General features: G+C 43.9%; 1 protein-coding gene across 1 annotated transcript in view; it reads left to right on the forward strand.

Moving 5' to 3' along the window:
* Window positions 1-18,837, forward strand: part of Imp (IGF-II mRNA-binding protein) — a 68,324-nt gene that overhangs the window by 7,917 nt on the left and 41,570 nt on the right. The window contains exon 2 of the mRNA XM_066737495.1: window positions 6,033-6,096. Coding sequence (XP_066593592.1) covers window positions 6,033-6,096 — 64 coding nt within the window. The remainder of the gene's footprint in view (window positions 1-6,032; window positions 6,097-18,837) is intronic.

Raw genomic sequence — 18,837 nt, forward strand, 5'->3', positions numbered from 1 at the left:
ATGGGGATTAATCGGGGCCCGTAATTGAGCAATTTGTTGCTCGACGGGACCATAACGTGTTTCTTCGGCCCCGGAGGAAGAGCGAGTAGGAAAATCGCGGCACGTTGGGATGTCGTGATTGGCGAAATCGATCGTTTCTCACTGGTGGCAGGTGTTGGCAATGGAGTAGCTTCTTGCAGTGTGGTAGTTTTTTTTTTTCCCCGGTCGATCCGTCGCGTCCTCCTCTTTCGCCGCGTTTTCCTCCGTCTCCTTATTCCCCGATGGATGCGTCATTGACCGGTTCATTGACACCTGTCCGTGTGCTGAGGGGGAAGAGGGGGGTGGGGGGTCGGCGAAATGAAGAAGCACTGGAGGAGGACGTTGAGAGGAGGGGGGGGGGGGAGTTGTGGTCTTTTTCGCGGCTCGAAATTGCGCGCACGTGGAGCCCGGAGAGCTGTAATAAAATGAGAGAGGAACCTGAGGAACGAGAACCAGAGTAAACCCAAAATTAAGAAGCAAATTAAACTCATAAGAAAATTACTGTAATAGCTGTGCCTCTTCGAGGCTGGCTTACCCTTTACGAAATTAGCTGGTTATATTAGAAATTTTAAACTGTACCACAATTATCGGTTACTTCATTCAGCTGTCGTAATATCTCAATGGAAAAGCTTAACGGCCAATTATTCTCGTTTACTTTTATCGCAGCCTTGGGATCTACTCGTCTATATATATATATATATATATATATATATATATATATATATATATATATTAAAAGTAATTCATCGTTTCGCCATTATGGATGAAAATTGTCGAAAGGAATGCAAGAGAGTCTCGAGGGATCGAGTCGACATTTCCGATTGCACGAAACGTCGCGAAGGTCACTTTTTTTCGTTCCAGCAGCCTCTATATACGCGTGACTCATCGGACGTTCTATCGTCGCGTTATTCAAGTCGTCCCGCCACCGATAACATTACTCTCCCCCTCCCCTCCCCATTCCAAATCTCATCTCCTCTTCTTATTCCTCAACGAAGCACGAAAATAAGAATGACGAAAAATCAGTCTCGAGCGAGAAACTTTCGTTCCACGCCAAACGTTTCAACGAAAATGTTCTTTTCTCGATTTCTCATGTATCGATTTTCCTCTTTCAGGATGGTTCCTACATTTTCTAACACTTTTTGCATTCTATATTTTAGAATTTGAAAGATTTTATATTATAATTGTAGAGAAATTCTGTAACGTTCATGAGAATTTCTTGAAAATCATCACAATTGTTTTTCTTATTCGTATATTACCACTACAAACTCTTTGTTTTGTTTTTGCCACATATATATATATACACGTACAGCTTACAAACCTATCGATCGTAAATAGAACCAGCGCTTAGACCCAACTATCCAGAAAAACATTGACCTTTGAACCTCGTCGTACGATAAAGCCCTCGCCTTATCTCGACTGTTTTCACGCCCAATTTCATTGACCAACTTATATGAAACGTCAAACGCGTTCCTCCCAACGTTATACACCCCATTTCCAGCGTTCCATTAGGACTCTCTTCATCAATGAAAAATCCAGCACCTCCAAACATCCATTAACCTCTTCTATCCTCGAACCATCAAACTCTTCATTGGAGAACGACTCCTTCCTCTCCAAGTTACAATTCTCGTTGATTCAACTTTCGCGTGTCTCCACCTTGTTAATTCCTTCGTCGTACCCAACGAGACTTTAACCGGGATAATCACGTGCCGCGAATCGTGCAAATAACACGTTTCTCGCGGATCGACATTAACCAGTGGAAATTGAATTTTTTCTGCGGTATAATTTTGCGAAAAATTGGGGAATTATTCCGGGAAGTCTCGGAGCGGGTACCGAGAATACGAGGGGGGTTGTCGAAGAGCTTGAAAATTGGCAGGGTTTCCAAGGGATCGGGGAAGGAGTCAAGACCTATCTTAACTTGCGTGGGCCTGTGCTTCATCGGGCAAACTAACCTACCCGCCTAAGTAATCCATTGTGGCCATCTCTCGGTCTCTTTGTGCGGGGTTCGCTCTCACGCGGCGAGGGCCCGTTCGAGCCGAAGAGAGAGGTGAGGGGGGCGACTACCACGACGGACTGCTGACTGGAGTCCGGTAGGAGGTAGCGCGTACGGTACAACAGTGAGGGGGCGAGAGGGGGGGGGGGGCTCATGGGTTTCACGGACCAAACCTAAGGAAATATAAGTTTGGCAAGGGGGGGGGGGGATGAGGAGGGAACTATGCCACAAGGCCAAACCATCCAGCCCTGATTTCTGCTTCTCGACTCTCGAGAGAGAGAGTTCGAACACGATTCTCCCCCTCTACATCAAACTATATATATATATGTAGAAAATTCGCAGAGGCGAATCCAGACACCCATGGCAATTTTTCTAACCCGATACTCGTTAAATCGACGACTCACTTTGACTCTTCGTGGAACGCCAACTCTCGACCCGTGACTCACCGCAGGATTTCCGTGGGATTCCACGGTTAGGGAGGAGGGGGGGGGGGAGTCACTCCCAATAGCAATTCGCGTGTACGGCGATCGCCGACTCGAGAAGAAGCTTCGATATTCGCAGCATCGGCCTGGAATGCGCAACACAGGAACCTGTTCCCATTCTCATTCCGATTCTCGGTACTATTCTCCCTCTTCTTTACGTCACTCATCTATTTTCACGAATCCTAGCCTCTCTCTCCTCTCTTGTCTTTCTTTTTCGACTCCACTCGTACAGCAACATTCTTTCATACACACGCCACTTGGACAATTTCAACGATTCGACTCTTTGAAGAGGAACAAATTCATGAAGAAAATAAAAACTATAATATAGAAAATCGTACAAACATGAAAAACAATTTATGTAACGAGCAACCGAGTCTCGAGCGAAGGAACTTTGAGTTTTGTGAAATTTCGGGTAGCCAATAACTGAGCGGCCACTGTGTATATGATGTATAATAATACATATGGTGTGTAGTGTAGGTTAGTCTCCGTTGGGTAGAGGAGAGAGAGTCGCCGGATGGCTCATGGCTGGCAGCGGAGCGCATATATCTGGTAGATTCGTCCGTGTGTGTGTGTGTGTGTGTGTTGGTGTAGTACAAGGGAGGGGATTAGGATGGAAGAGGGAAGAGGAGAGGGAGGGGGGAGAGACCTTGAGGCTCGCTAGTCACAGAGCCGGGTGCCGCTAGTAGTGACCCACTATAAAGGCACTTGCCATCCTCCTCGTTCAGCAGGACAATCCGCTTTTACCCTCTCCCTCGGGATCCTAACCCTCGCCTGCTAACCTAGTCCATCTTTGCTGTTGCCTGCTCCGTTGCTCGCGTTCCTCGCTGGCTTAGTTCGAGTCGTGCCTCGCTCCTTCCTTCTCTTCTGCCTCACCAACACACACGCACACACGTGCAGGTACACGGACTACTCTCCCCTAAAACTCAACCAGCTTTCAATCCTTTCATCTCTCTCGCACTGTTGCATAAAAAATTCTGTAAATTTCCAATTTCAAGAATCCACGATTTCCCATTAAATTTTTCTAACCTCGACTGTGTTGGCTCTTGAGCAAATAAATAAGAAATTGCTTTGATCGCGTAGATTGCAAAATTCCATTTAGCAATTTTGATATATATATATATATATATAGTTCTTTTGTTCGTGTGGAATTGTAAAGCTGTAATAGTGAGATATGGCGCGATAACCATTAGCGATCAGCCGAGTCTCGCGAGGGAAAACCGGCATACGCGTTCTGTATATATATATATGTATACACGGATATGGGTGTAGAGACGCACACATATCGCTTAGCCACAATGGGCAATTGCGGAATTGTTCGCGCTCAGAGTCTATTAAATGCTGCAGAACGACACAATAAGCACCGAAAAACAGACCCGGCAGGGCTATAGGGAAAAAAATATGAGAAAGAAGGAATGGAGGAGGGAGCGAGGGGGTAGGTGAGAGAGGGTGAAGAAGAGGGTAGAAAAGGGGTAGAGAGCAGGAAAACAAGAAGTAGCATCTAAATAGCTACTTTAGAATGCCTCGTGTCAAGTCTCCCCTCTCTTCCGCGATAATCATATTCCTAAGTGCTCGTATGCACGAGTGCTCTCTCTCTCTCCCTCTCTCTCTCTCTTCTTCCCTTTACCCGTGTAGAGATGCGCCGCTCCTGTATACCTACACGAGTAACAGGTTTCCTGCGAAAGCCAATTCGCGAATCAGCCAGTACGTTGGTTATGCTTCTCCAGAAGAAACTGCCAGATGAGATTTTAATTCGCTTTGTATATATATATATATATATTTGCATCAACACGTGTTTTTCCTGGAATTTTAACAAGTACAATTTTCTTATTAATATTGTATTTCTCGTTATCAGAGAATTCTTATCTTTGCGACGATACAAAGCTCGCTAATTTTTATCGATATATCGGCGAAGGATGTGGAAATTGATACAAAATGTCCAACTTTTTATTATTTCTATATACATGCACAAGAGAGAGTATATAGAAAATGGGAGAAAGTGGCCTTGGAGGGTAGCCAAATTGGAGAATAATGATGAAAGCAGCAGGTATTTTGCGGCAAGCTAATAAAAGAGGCAGGAACGTAGAAGACGTGACGTAAGAGAATCAAACGGTCGTTTTCTCTCGCTTACAGTTGCAGGGAGGAGGAAGGTGGTGGAGTCCTTTGAAGCTTAGGCACGGTTGAACTGGTTAGGCTAAATTAGATCGGTGACGACGGCGACGACCGGTAGGAGAGAGGAGAGACACCTGGTGCGTGTAGGAAAGCCCAGGAAAGGATAACGCAAGGCGCGTAGGAATGGAGAGAAAAAATTTTCAACGGGCTTGTATTGTACTCTATATATATATATATACATATACATGTGTGTGGTATCGCGGAAGAGTGTGGTGGTATCTCTCATACGCTCGGTACACTCTATATATATATATTTATATATGTGCGAGCGAAGAAACGCGTCAAGGCGCTCGCGAAGCAAAATAATGTACGCGCGTGAGCCGATCCTCGAGTACGTTCACATAACCTCTTGATCCCGATTAGAATTGCACCGATGGATCCTCTTTAAGCGCGTCCTTAGAGACGCCGGAGAGAGAGAGAGAACCCGGAAGGTCTTCGGGGACCGGTGTGCCGGACACTGGCCGCCAGCAGCAGCGAAAAAAAAGCAGAATGAAATCCTGGCTGACCAGGATCAACCCTACGAGCGGCGAACGATTTTCCATGGGAAATCTAGCTGCGCGGGGTCAAAGGTCGCGAGATGAAACAGGTTGGAGTTGGATCGACACAGCCGACACCGGCCGACCCAATAATCCTATTCTACATGAGAAAACGCTCCCCCCCCCCCCCCTCTCTCTCTCTCTCGCGATACTCGCCCATCCTCTCCATTTCTTATGCATGACACCCCATTATTCACTCGTAAAAATCTTAAGGCTCGGCCCCAATTATTATTTGCATTGAGTATCGCCTTTCTCTCGCTAACGATCTCCCAGCTCCTCTCTCTCTCTCTCTCTCTCTCTCTCTCTCTCTCTCTTTCTCGCTCTTTTTGAGATTTCGTGTATTCTTGTTCTTCCAACGTTTTTCGCTAGGTTGATCGTTTATTTATTTTTCGTTTGGTTTGTGTAATTTGTTTATATTGTGCAGAATATGGTTATTGCCACGAGTTATAATTTCAAGGGTTGGCTTCAATTGTTATTTGCACTGAGTATCGCTTTTCTCTCTCTTTAAGGTATGATACTCTGATTCTTCTACGATTTTTCGCAAGATTGATCATTTATTTATTTTTGGTTTGTTTTGTATGATTTATTAAAATTATACAAAATAAGGTTATTATCACGAGTTATAATTTTAAGGGTTGGTCCCGATTGTTATTTGCATTGAGTATTGCTTTTCTCTTGCTAACGATCTTCCAGCTTCTTTCTCTAAGCTTTGATATTCTGATTCTTTTACGGTTTTTCGCAAAATTGAGCATTTATTTATTTCCATTTTATTTTGTACAATTTATGAAAATAATAATCACAAGGTTATCATCACTCGTTTTCTATTTTCTGTCTCAGGATATGCCTACTTGGGTTCGACGCTAGTGGTGGAACCATCCGTGGCCAGTACAACGAAAAAACGGTGAGTTTCTTCATTTTTAAGCCATGCAAAAATTTGTGCACAACGTTGCTGAATTTTCTAGAAAATAATTCAGGGACTCTGTTTTGGTTTAGAAATTAGCGAATATGTAATTGTACAGCGAGCGTTTGTATTGATTTTTCTATATTTTTAAACCTATGCATTTTTTATGCTAACGAAGGAATAAAATAATAATCGTGTGATTGTGTAAGAGCAAGAAGAATTTGCAAAATTTAATCTAAATCAAATTAAAAAATCAAACTCGCACGAACCCCTTCACTATTTTTATTTTCATTTTAATATTCTTTTTCAAAATGTTCCAAAATAAAACTCTAACCAAATAATTTTATCTATACAAATTTATATAGATAAAATATATTAAAAAATTAGCGACCTCACCCACATAACCTTGCTGTATAAAAAAATTAATGCCTCCACATCTACATAAATGTCCATGTGTGTGTGTCTATACACTTACCATCGAGACACTCGTTGGCTCTCGATTCCAAAATAACGAATAAAATTCCCTCGAATCTTAAATAATTAACCCTTGACACAGACTTCTGCACAAGTAGGTATAAAAAACCATGAATAAAATTTAGATTTCTCTGCGCATGCTTTCAACATGGACTAAAAATGGTACGTATATTTTTTCATAAATAGAAAATTCCAAGCATTTCTTTCCAACGCTAACAAATCTCGTCAACCAAACAACCATACGAGTCTGATATACCAGAAAAACAAACGACTAAATTTTTTTCAATTCTACATACATATATATATATATATATATATATATAACACCGTGTGCAAAATAATTGGTTAAAATATATTTGATTAGCATTATCGCTGCGTGAATTATGGTTTCGAGGTGATTAAAGTAATGCAGGAGGAGACTCGGGTAATATGGATGGTTGCGAGTCTCGTTGGTGCTGTCCAAAAACAATTGGGAGTTGCTGAAGCTCGGCCGATTCTCGATGCAGTCAGGTATATAAGGCTTTGAAAAAAAAGAGAGAAAAAAATGTGCCACCTGCCTTATTCCTACCAGCCGAGCCTCGTGCCGACACTGCAATCTGTTACCCCCCCCCCCCCCCCCTTTCATGTGTTCTCCGTAGACTCTAGCTAACCACACACACACACACACACACATATGATACACCCCCTTTCCATCTTCTTCTCGCCAGTGGCGTTGCCCTCCGCTACGCACCACTCGCGAGTTATATTATCGCCGATTCTAACTGCAATCACCATAATTTCTCACTGCAGCTTAAATATTTAGCTTTCGGTAATTGGGATAACTGCTGCTTGTTAGCCCCAATATCCCTCGAGGTAACGCTCCGAGGGTTAGAAAACTTTATACGCACCAGAGATTCGCAATAAGTCGTTCCGAATTACACGCGATAAATTCTCTCTTGTGTATATCGTTTCTTACGCATATTTCTCGCTTGGAAAAGTATAATTTCGAGCAATTAGTCGATTTTTCTGTATAACACATCATTTGCGAAATTTGAATAAGAATTTTGTATTTTGTTACCAGAGTGGAGGATGGAGTAATGAAAAAGAAATATGTTTCAACGAAAATTCTTGTATACTGCCTCTTACGTATATTTTTTAATTTGATAATTTTAATTTCACAAAAATTGGTCGATTCCTCTGTATATTGCATTAGTTGCAAAATTTAAATAGTAATTTTATATTTTATTACTAGTGGAGGATGGAGTAACGAAAAAGTAATCGTTGAATAAGAATTCTTGTATAGGAATTATTTCTCACTTGGAAAAAATATAATTTCTTCGAAATTAATCAACTGCCCTATATAACACATCAGTTGCAAAATTTGAAAAAGAATTTTGTATTTCGTTACGAGCGGAGAATGGAGTAATGAAAAAAAGAAATCGTTGAAGAAAAATAGCTTATCGAAGAAGGGAATCTCGGTTGTTTCGATTCAAGTTTGCTCGGACAATTATTTCATCTCGAGCCGTGTGCATAAAAAACCATCCACGTAAAATTAGCATATGATCTATGTATATAATGGTGGTTGAAAGAGTGCGAAGTTTGAAGGAGTTTTGAACGAAGTAGGCGTGAGGAAGAGGAAGAAGAGAGAAAAGAACGGAGAGAGAAACGCGCGCGTTAAAGTTGCATTATCCAGTAGTCGAGGAGCCAGATAATCCAGCTACATAAGCAAATGAATCAACTTAAACTCGATTTACATGAGACGAAGGAGCAATGGAGCTTTCCAAGAGTATCGGTTTCAAGCACGGTTTTGTAAGAACACCTGTGAGAGGGGGGGAGGGGGCGAAGAAGGGGTGAAAGGAGAGCAGCAGCGAAGGATCGCCGGGAGAACATTGCTGCTGATGGGCATTCGCGAGCAACATTCATGGACGGAGAAACCCCCGACAAAGCTGCTACTGACCAGAGGGGAAAGGAGGAGGAAGGAGAGCGTTCTTCGTGCGCGTTTCCAAGGTCGATATGCGCGCGGCTTAACATTAATTTCCATATAAGCCGATATGTTTGAAATGCAAAAGCATCCTGGTTTAATTCTTATGTACTTTGGACGAAGACAGAAAAAAAGTGGAAAAAGTAGAGAGTTATTGGACCTATGCTTCTTATTCTTCCACCTCGTCGGCCCATGTGTGTGTATAGAGGCGCGGGTTTGCGTCTATGAGGGAGAGAGAGGAGGGGCCAGAAGAAGAAGGACCGAGAGAGAGAGAGGGAGGAGGACAAACGAAGAGAGAAGAGACGAAGAGAGAACGGGTAGAAATGGAAACTAGTTCTAGGTTGGCCAAGTGGCACCCCTAGCACTTTTTAGAAATACAATGCCATCGTCCATGGGATCCGCAAGCTTTTGCTTACTTTACTCCTCTTCTGCTCGTGCCCGCCATCTCTCCGACTGTGAGAACCAACTCCTCGACCATCGACCTTCCCCCGGGATCCCGAATTCGAAAATGCTCTTTGCTTTTTTGATTGGGGAAATTTCGGGGAGTCGATGAGAGACCACGAGGAGGGGGTTTCGTCGGGATATGGCGGGTCGCGAGAGGGGGTGGATATTGGAGGAGAGGGGAGAGTTCAATGTCATTCGGTCAGTGTTGTTGGACCGGGAGAGAAGAGGGACTGGCGCGGAAAGCGAAAGCAACAGTTTATTGACGCGTCGCGTGCTTCGAACGAGCCCTGGCAGCCCCAGTCTCGACAATTTAGCCAATATTCCTCTTGAGAAAAGATCGCGCGGAACCACAGATGTTTACAAACCGCAGGAACCAGACGAGGGACACAATCGCGCCGAGGAAACTTCCCGCCGCTGCTGCTGGACTTTGCGGTGCGACTCGCATTATTTGCCGTCCTGCGCAACCGGCGCGTCCCTCCTGTGTTCCTCCTGTATGTCCAGACTTTAGGAAAAAGGTTGGAGGAAGCGAATTGGATCGGAAGAACCAGCCCGGTGTCCTCAAAACTCAAACAAAAAAATCTCTACATAATTCAATTTTGTTGCATGAATAACAAATAAATTGTATTCAATTTAATATTTCTCATTTATAATACACAGTATCAATAAAAAATTAGCTCGATAACGACTACAATTTTCCTATAATTCTAATACCGCTTCCTTTGCAATTAAATCGATCACTACAAATACTCGAGTGAACATTGGAGGAATGAAAAAATTCTTTCGCGGTGTCGTTTGCACGTGCGACGACTAGTCGCATGGTTAGCGAAGATTGTGGGCAGGAGTAAAAGTGAGTGAGAAGGGGGAAGGGGGAGGGTATGAATGGCGTGTGTGGAGAGAGAGAGAGAGAGAGAGAGAGAAGAGGCACTTGGCGTGTTTCGTAGCAGGCACAGCGCACGTGGATTGCTCAAGTCGAGAGAGGGGGGTAATGTCTGCATTCCCGTATATGCACTCGCCCTTGCACTCTCCTTGGCATTTGCATGACAAGGTCGCTGCACCGTGTCGCGCGATGCATAAGGTCAGTCAGGTTGGGTGCGGTATAGCACCGCAAAAGGCACGCACCCCCCCCCCCCCATACTTGCACCATTATTTACACCATGGTACCTATCCCCTTCCTCCCCCCTAAACCGATGCACTTTACTTGCATTACAACTGTTCCTCCGCGCGCGCGCGCGTCAACTCGCACAGCGGATCAGCCTGTTTGGTCAGTTTTATTGTTCTTCCATGCGGAAGTGTCACCCCAAGAATGCACATGCTAATCGACGGGGAATCCTGCTCTTCCATTTCCTCTCCCTCTTCTTACTTATTCATATATTTTAAATTCATTTTATTCATTTTCTTTTCAATTATTCTCTATCTCCCCCCCCCCTTCAACCCCTCCCTTTTCTACGAATCAGTGTTCACTTTGCATCGTCCAGTGACGACTGCACGAAGATATTCTTTGGATTGTATTTTTTATTTATGCATCTCGCAGTGGTCGTTGGACGAGGAGTGGGGGAAGGAAATGAGAGTATAATGTATATATATATCGCAAGGGAGGGAGGAAGAGAGAGAGAGGATTGTCCCTTTTTCTCGTTGCATTCTTCTTTTTTCGCCCCCCCCCCCCCCTCCTGGCGTTTCGAATGCATTCAGCGCGTGCCAACCTCGTGCTCACCTTCCTTCCCCCTCCCTCGCGCCTTTTCCCCTCCACCCTTCCGTGCCATCCCCACTCTCGCTCCCCTACCAGCCTCTGGCTAGCACGAGGTGCATCCAGCATGCACGCACGCATGCATTCATGCACTTGTTGCGCTTCCTTCCTCTGCCTCTAAACGCCACTTCCAATTTCACAACTCCCCTCCCCCCTCTTACACACACACACACACAGCCTCCTCTTCCTCCGCTTTACAAACAACACTCAAACCCGGTAAAATTTTCTCTATCACCATCAAATTTGCAAATTAATTCCCGCCAAAATTCACCAAACTCATCAACTATGAGACGATCCTGAAGAGGCTGAATAAAAATCAGGAATTTTTCAAACGTTGCACAAATCTACCACAGTAACGTGTTTGCGAGAGGACATAATCACGTTTCTGCCATCTACCTGCCTCGTACCTCGCAAAAATCGCTCTTAGAACTCGAAAAACGCTTTTCCTGCCATCTTCTTCGAATAAACGAATCTCCCCTCGAAATTCTTGATAAACCCGAAGAGTGACTTCGCGGGAATCTCCCTGAAATGTTCTCAATGATCCTTGACCTTGAACGAATATCCTTTATTCTTCCTCTTCGTACCGAGTAAAACCTGCGCTTCCTTTCAAAGGTAGGGGGAAGGGGGATAACGCACCTCGAGCATTTCGACAGAGAATCGCTACGCGCGTCTCGGCTAATTGTACGCGATTGCTCGTGCAGAGAACGAAACCGCAGCCGTGACCGTGCGTGCGTTCGCCAGGTTTCCGCGTAAAAACCGACGCGGCGTCTTCCTCTTCGTCATCCCCGTCGACGAGGAAGACGAGCGAGCAGCTGGCGAAACGCGCGAAATGGTGAAAGGAGAGGAGATTGGCGCGAGGCGCACTGAAAAAGCTCCTCTCTTCAGGTATTTACCGATGAACCGTGACTAAACGTAAAAGCGGCCGATAGCGAAAGGTCCGGGAATCGCGCGAGAAAAACGCGCCCCGGAGGAAAGACGTAACAATTATTGCACGTCAGCGTTATTTCATTTTAAATTAATTAATCCAAACCGCACCTGTTCTGCCTTACACCCTGTATGTATATATATATAATGTATGCTCATATTTATCACACGAGCATCACTCGCGAATTTTTTCCACAAAATCTTTTACGCGAGCAGATTTTGCACCGAGATACTCTTCGGCACGTTTCCGACACGTTCCCGACACGTTCCTGACACGTCTCCGACACGTTACTAACGTGCGCATAGATTCGAGCTATCGCTGGACGTCGCAGAATGGACGTAGATGGTTCATTCGCACCGATGTAGCGATTAGGCCATTTCGTTTAAATTTGGAACGAGAGAAAACGTTTCTTTGCATGCTATTAGCATCGTTTAATAAATTATGAATGATGAGCGAGCGGTTAATTAGCGTGTCGGGAGCGGATCGCGGAAGAGGAGTAGCAGGTGGTGCACGGCGAGTCGCGATTTTATCGCGGTTGCGTTATTAATTCTTTTTCGGCGTAGCGTGGCGTGGCGGTTCCTCCGTGAATTGCCATTAATATGCAAGAAAGAGACGAGCCGCGCGCGCGAGGTTTCCAATTAAAACCACTGGAGAGAGTCCTCTTCTTGCTCCTCTCTCTGTACTCACCCCCCACCCCTCGTCCTTCGCGGTGTCCTTTGCTCCGACCAGCTGTTTGCCTCTTTTCACCCCCCCCCCCCTCTCCTCCCTCTTTGAAAAATCAATCCTTTTTTGCAACACTTGCGGGAAACTCCGATTAATTATTTTACCCAAATGAGTAAACGCTTCTTTTGTCAGCTCCCATATACTCCGATAATGTTACGCTATTTTTTTTATCTTTCATCGACCGTCGATTTATTTTTACACACGAGAGATTTTCTAGATAACGTCGGAAAGATTTATTGTTGTACAGCGGGGAAACTTAAACCAATAATCTTATCGTTAGTTTGCACTAATATTTACTATAAGAGTATTGAGATAGTATAATCGCTGATAGATCGGTGAAACGCTGCAGATTCTGTAATGACGAATGGAGAGTTTTTAGGAAAATTGAGAGATATTTTATTTTTTTCAATGTTCGGTTTTTATTGAGAATTTTTCTTTTTTTTTGCGAGGGTGTAGTGTTTATAATTTTTTTTAAATGTATCATAATTATTTATTTTCTTTAAAATTGTTGCAAAATTTTATAGTGTGATCGTATTGAGATAAATGAGTGAAACTGACGGAAAAATTTGTGATAGAACCGTAACCGAGGTTGAGTTCCGTTAAAGTTGTTTTATCCTGGTGGAAAGCTTCGCTCCCCCAAAGGGATCATCCCACAGTCCTAAAATGTCCTAAAATACACCTTTTTCCTGGTTCCAGGGGTAACGGCACCGCCCAACCGGATTCCCCGGTCGATCAGCTCAGCAACAGCTGGAGGTGAGTAATTTTCCATCCTTCCACATTTTCCTTCAAAACTTCTTCCACCTTTTTCCCGATACTCTCCGACCTAGGAAAATTATAAATTTTTCTTTAGCAGAATTATATTGATTGATTTAGTGATTTTTGTCATTATACACCATCGCTTTATTCGTATATTTTAATTAATTGCATTGAGAACACTCGGCCAGAGCCACGAGTGACGATACGAGAGTCTAGATAAGCCCTGGTTCGCTCGAGAGCAGCGAAACTCAAAGAATTAAACCTGAAGCCTTAAAAGCAGCCAATGAAATTACGTTACCCTGTATCGACAAGGGCGTCTCAAAAGTGACGCACGAATTTAGAACGTATATATATAGCGTGAGAAAGTTTTATCCATTTGGAAAAATAGAAATTTTACTGATTTATTTTTATTAATTTTTTCAAAGTTTTTTAATTGAAAAATAATGCCTTAGCAAATTATCTGTGATTTACTAATGACACTAGTGAAAGGAAAATTATACTAGTGAATTGCAAAATGCTACGATGCATAATAACGAAAATATTGCATTATTGTCGTGGCAATTATTTTTATTGTCAATTTTTTTATTTTTTAAGTTTGAACTTTCTGTCTTTGAAAATAATAATCTAATTATTGATACACGGTTTTGTTAATTAATATTTTGACAATTTCAGCTTCATCGAATAAAGTGGAAATTAGTGAAATTAATTTTTTTTATAAAGTTGTTTATAAAAGCATTTGACAACAGTTAATAGAAATATAACAGTGCACTGTTGTTGCTGCAAATTATAACACTTTTCCTGGCAGAGATGCTATTTCTTATTTTTGGAGTCATTGACGATTGAAAAACTACCCTCAAAGTACTAATTTCTGATTTATTTTTGAATCACTTTGACGAAAATAGTGCAAATATCATATATTTATATAGAAAATTATTTAAAAGTGATCAGAAATTGGTATTTTGTAGTTCACAATGATTTTACATAATTACAAATATATATTTATAAGGCAGAATGCATAATTGCTATTCTCTCACTGAAAAATAAAATATTTATATTTTCGCCCTACATCTCTTTAAAGATGTATGAGTTAAAAATTATCCAATATTTGGCCCAACTTTTCACACACGACTCGGTACAACCTTTTCAACTCGGCTCGAAAAATAGAAATTAAAGCCACACAGTTTGACATTTTATTTAAACTTTTCAACCACTTGACAGTTTTACGCACCAACTAAAATGCATAAACAAACGAATACACAAAATTAAACAAACCAAACCTCATGAACAATTAGCTATTATTACCATAATCAAAAATTATGCAGTGATTAACTTTACACTTATATATCCAGCGCCTTTATTTTCTTAAAAAAAAAAACCCTGTATCACAAACAGATACATCTCTTTAATAATCAAGTCAAATAAAAAAGTATTTCTCAAGCAGTGAAAAAATAAAAGCTCGACGATATTTCAGTGAAAATTCGTAGTTTCTCAAGGACGACAATTTCGAGCGTTTGGAGGAACATCTAGGTAAAGATTTGTGGGATAATCGTGGGACAGGCATATTGGGAGATTTTTGGGAAAGTTAGGCCTGTATCCAAGGCATTTGGTGCGAAAATTCTCCAAGGGTAAGGTGGCCACTATTGATTCGAGGGACCTCGCTACCCTCACGCACCCTCGCCTCTCTCTATCTTGCCAAACCCAGCACAATTCCCCTCGCCCTCCTCCCCACTCTCTCTCTCTCTCTCTCTCTCTCTCTCTCTCTCAGCCAACCTCTCCTGTCTCCTTACGGATCTTTCGGATCCTTTCCCCGAGGACCCATCCCTCCGCCGCGTACCCTGCACGAGATTACCACCAGCTACGTCGACTCTACTCTGCTCTCTCGCTAAATATTCCATACCACACGCTCTCCTCCTGACCTCCTATTCATTAAAACAAATTTCCAATCCCACTCGCGTTTCTTCCCAATGCTCTTCTTCTACTCTGGTCTCATCCTTTCTTCTCTTCATCTTCGCTTTGATCATCATCGTTGAGTTTGTTTTATTGCTCGATCGGAATAATAATTTAATTTTAATGATTTAAAATTCATTAAATAAATTTCCAAACGTTCCTCCCTCTCTCTCTCTACTAGTCTCGCCATTCCTTCTCTTCCTCTTAAATTTAATCATCATCATTGAGTTTGTTGCATCGCTCGATCGGGACAATAATTTAATTTCAATGATCTCGGGCATACTCCTCGAATCCTTTCTACGGGAATACTCGTAGGTTTTTCAGAGAAACTTATTCTCTGTAAGGACAGTATGGAGGGGGTGGGGATAAATTGAACGTTGCTACGTTCGAGTGCTCAGACACTCTTTATCGTTTCTTCCGATTGTACGTGACGATAAGTCGCGCACTTACGAAAAATTTTTGTTGGCAGCAGCCCCAACCTTTTCTATCTACGAGTAAATATTTCCTCCCCTCGAGCCTCGTCCCTTTTTCCTAAGCATTCATTGCCAAGTTCAGTCGCAGCCTGTATAATTACGTATTCCAGTGGGACTAGTGTCTCTGTTGGGTGACACTGCAACGAAAAATTCAGAAACAAATTAATTAGATTTGTTTGTTAAAAATGGATAATTTTTCAATTCTAGTGGGGACTAGTGTTTTTATTAGTTGACACTGAAACAAAAAAATTCAGAAATCAATCAACAGTTTCTTTGCCTATAATTGATAATTTTTCAAATCTATATAGTGGAACTAACGTCTCGGTTGATTGACACTGCGAAGAAAAATTCAGAAACAAATCAATAGGTTTGTTCAGCAAAAATGGATAATTGTTCAATTAGCAGGAATTTGTGGAGTTTGCGCGGGAGGTTACCGTGTTCTCAGCCTCGTATTCCCTAAGATGATTTGTGGGGAAGAAAAAGTGTAACGAGGGGGCGGTGGGCGCCTCGCTCCATGTAATAACAGTTGCGGTAGGTTAAGGGACGCCGGCGCCGAGTTTAAAGTTAATTAACAGTTGGAAGCGATCTCGCAAACTGCTCTATCAATGGAGCGTGGCATCGTACGCTTTTGGATACCGGCAAATGGTTTCCGGGGACGCATAAAAATTAATGGACTTTTGGCTGGCCTTCGGCTGGCAGGACCAATTCTCAAGGACGAATTGCGAATCGTTGGATGTAGGGAGAGAGAGGAGAGAGAGAGAGAGAGTTCCCTTCCACCCCCAAGCAGCACCAGGCGCCAATCGAGAGCCCTCCTCCTCTTCCGTTCAAGGTCAACCCTTGAGAGAACGGTATTTCCGGGTTTACCAATCCTCTTCTTGGTGGACCTTCCTTCTCGATAAGAATACAATTCAACGATAACTCAACCAATCAACAATTTACACCTTCCAGCCGAAAATCCCGGTAAAAAACCCATATTTACAAGTGACTGTTCTTCGGCGTCTCGAATAAAGATCGCATCATGTTTTTTATCGACGAAGAAGAAAGCGAGAGTCGCATGAACGCGTTACGGTAAGTTTGGCACCATCCAGGACGGAGGAAAGTTTGGTTTTTGGCTCGCGTCGAGCAGAGACGAGTGCAGGTGGTTGTTGAAGGAAATTTATTTGGCTGGTGCAGGGGGGACCGGAAGTTCCGGCTGTGGAATGTGCGAGAGGGGTGGAAAAAATGGGAAGAAAATAATAAGGTGGTTCTCAAAAAACAGGGCGCGTGCAAAATTCAAATCGCTCGCGCAGTGATCGCTCCTTCGATACGATCCGTGAAGCCCACTGTAGCCCTTGGTTTCAACTCTACTCTCCCCCCCCCCCCCCCCCCTAAATTCTTCTCGCCAAAACGTATAATTCGGTGATTCGTAATCATCATTTATTTCCTGTTGGACACGAGATCGGGAAGGATAGGTGACACTGAGCACAGGTGTGCGGTCATTCAGGTTGCGAACCCCCTGCGAGTCGGTGCGAAAAATTGGTCCCCGTGGGCTAACCCTCTCTCTCTCTCTCTCTCTCTCTCTCTCTCTCTCTCGTCCCAGACGAGAGTCGATTTTCCAAACGAGACGACGCTGTGACTCGTCCGAGAGCAAAAACTTCCGAGCGAAACAGTTTTAGAGTACTGCAGGGACTTGGTTGGGGGGGGGGGGGGGGATCGAATGGCACGAAACGAATGATAAATCTGGCCCAAGGACGACACCCTCGTCATTGGCGAAGATAATGACGAGCCAGGGTACGCCGGGCACGGAGAAAAGCGAGGTCGGGCTAAGTCGATCCGCAGCCATATACCTGCAGGTATATGCGCGCACAAAGCAACACCCAATCGTTTCTTTCCTTTCTACCTGGCCAAACAAAGAGAGTTTCGTAATGGAATCAACCCCCTGACTTACCTTCCTCCCCCACTTGCACGGCACAAGCCACCGCAGAACCACTCCCCCCCCCCCCAATCCTTTATCCACTTCCGCTTAGTTTTGTCCTTTTTCGAACAGAACCAAGATGGAGGAAAATTAAAACTGTGTTATTTGGAATTTCGTGGAAAAAGAGAAGGAAGGAAAAAGGATTGCTTTCGAGAGAGATTCGATAGACGCGAAAAATCTGGTCTCTACGAGTATAAACACATGGTGGAGGTTTTCAACGAGCCCGATGTTGTGGCAAGATTCGAAGAAACGCCGGAGGATTCGATTGTTGTGAATATTCGAGTAAACGTACATTTGTATCGAGGCGATTGAAGAAACAAGCGAGGAGCGTGTGCCGAGTGCCGTGTGTACGTGTCGAGGCATCATCGCATTGTTATGAAAGAGCCGAGTGTAAGCGCGTATTATTCCGACGTATGTAAACGAAAGCTGATCACGAGAACAATGAAGATTCTCGGTACGCTCTCGCGTGTTTTGCTCCCCGTTCGAAATTCACGAGTCGATCTCGCTCGAGAGCTCTTGTTTTCTCGAGAATCGGAGAGGGGTGCTTTTTTCGGCACCGCCGTCACACTCGAAGAGTGTACACACGTTGGAGTTAGAGAGAGAGAGAGAGAGGTAAACACACGAGCGGAGCAAAGTTGAGCGAAGAAAACGTCATTCCACAATCGATCGAAAGGTTTTATTTTGCCAAGGATGAGAGGAGAATGTAAATAACGCAACGCTGCGGAGGTTCGAAGCGTTCCTTCGGTGTTCCATGTGTATCGAGGCGTAGGCTTGGTTATGTAGTTCGTACCGGCGTCCGCCAGGTGGCACTGTGCTCCGCGTGCTAGATTTATCCGAGCGGTGCGTGCATGGCGCTGCGGTGGCGGAGAAGCGAGGAGTACTCGAGGAGAAACGGCGTCGTTTACGCTATTTTTGGGGGGAAAATGAAAATAGTGGAGTCGGGGGGGGGGGGGGGGGAGGACGGGTGTCATCGTGCGCGTCTGGTCGTGCGGCCAATTTCCGTCTTTGTCTCTGGTTCGTTCGGTCGCCTCGCTCGCGGATAGAGAGAATTCGGTGGGGAAATGTATATATAGGAGTGGAGAGAGAGGCGAGGAAGAACGAGAGAGCGCGCTGCGGTGGCTTGTTTGTGTGTGTTGGCGCAGGGGAGGGGCGGCGTTTTCTGAGAAGGGGTGATGTTGGTGGGGAATGGTGGGGGGGGACTGGGCGCGGCCTACGACGGGCGCGTATCGCCTTCTTATAAAAATAATATCAGTATTCCAGCGTGCTTTCTCGTTAGATATCATCCCGGCAAATCTAGCCGCGCAACTCGCCGCGTACTATTCCTTCCGCGCTATTTTCCTC

The sequence above is a fragment of the Prorops nasuta genome, unplaced genomic scaffold (genome assembly GCF_024137725.1).
Source record: "Prorops nasuta isolate Cenicafe-Biocafe unplaced genomic scaffold, Cenicafe_Pnas_1.2 PNAS00017, whole genome shotgun sequence".
Lineage (NCBI taxonomy): Eukaryota > Metazoa > Arthropoda > Insecta > Hymenoptera > Bethylidae > Prorops > Prorops nasuta.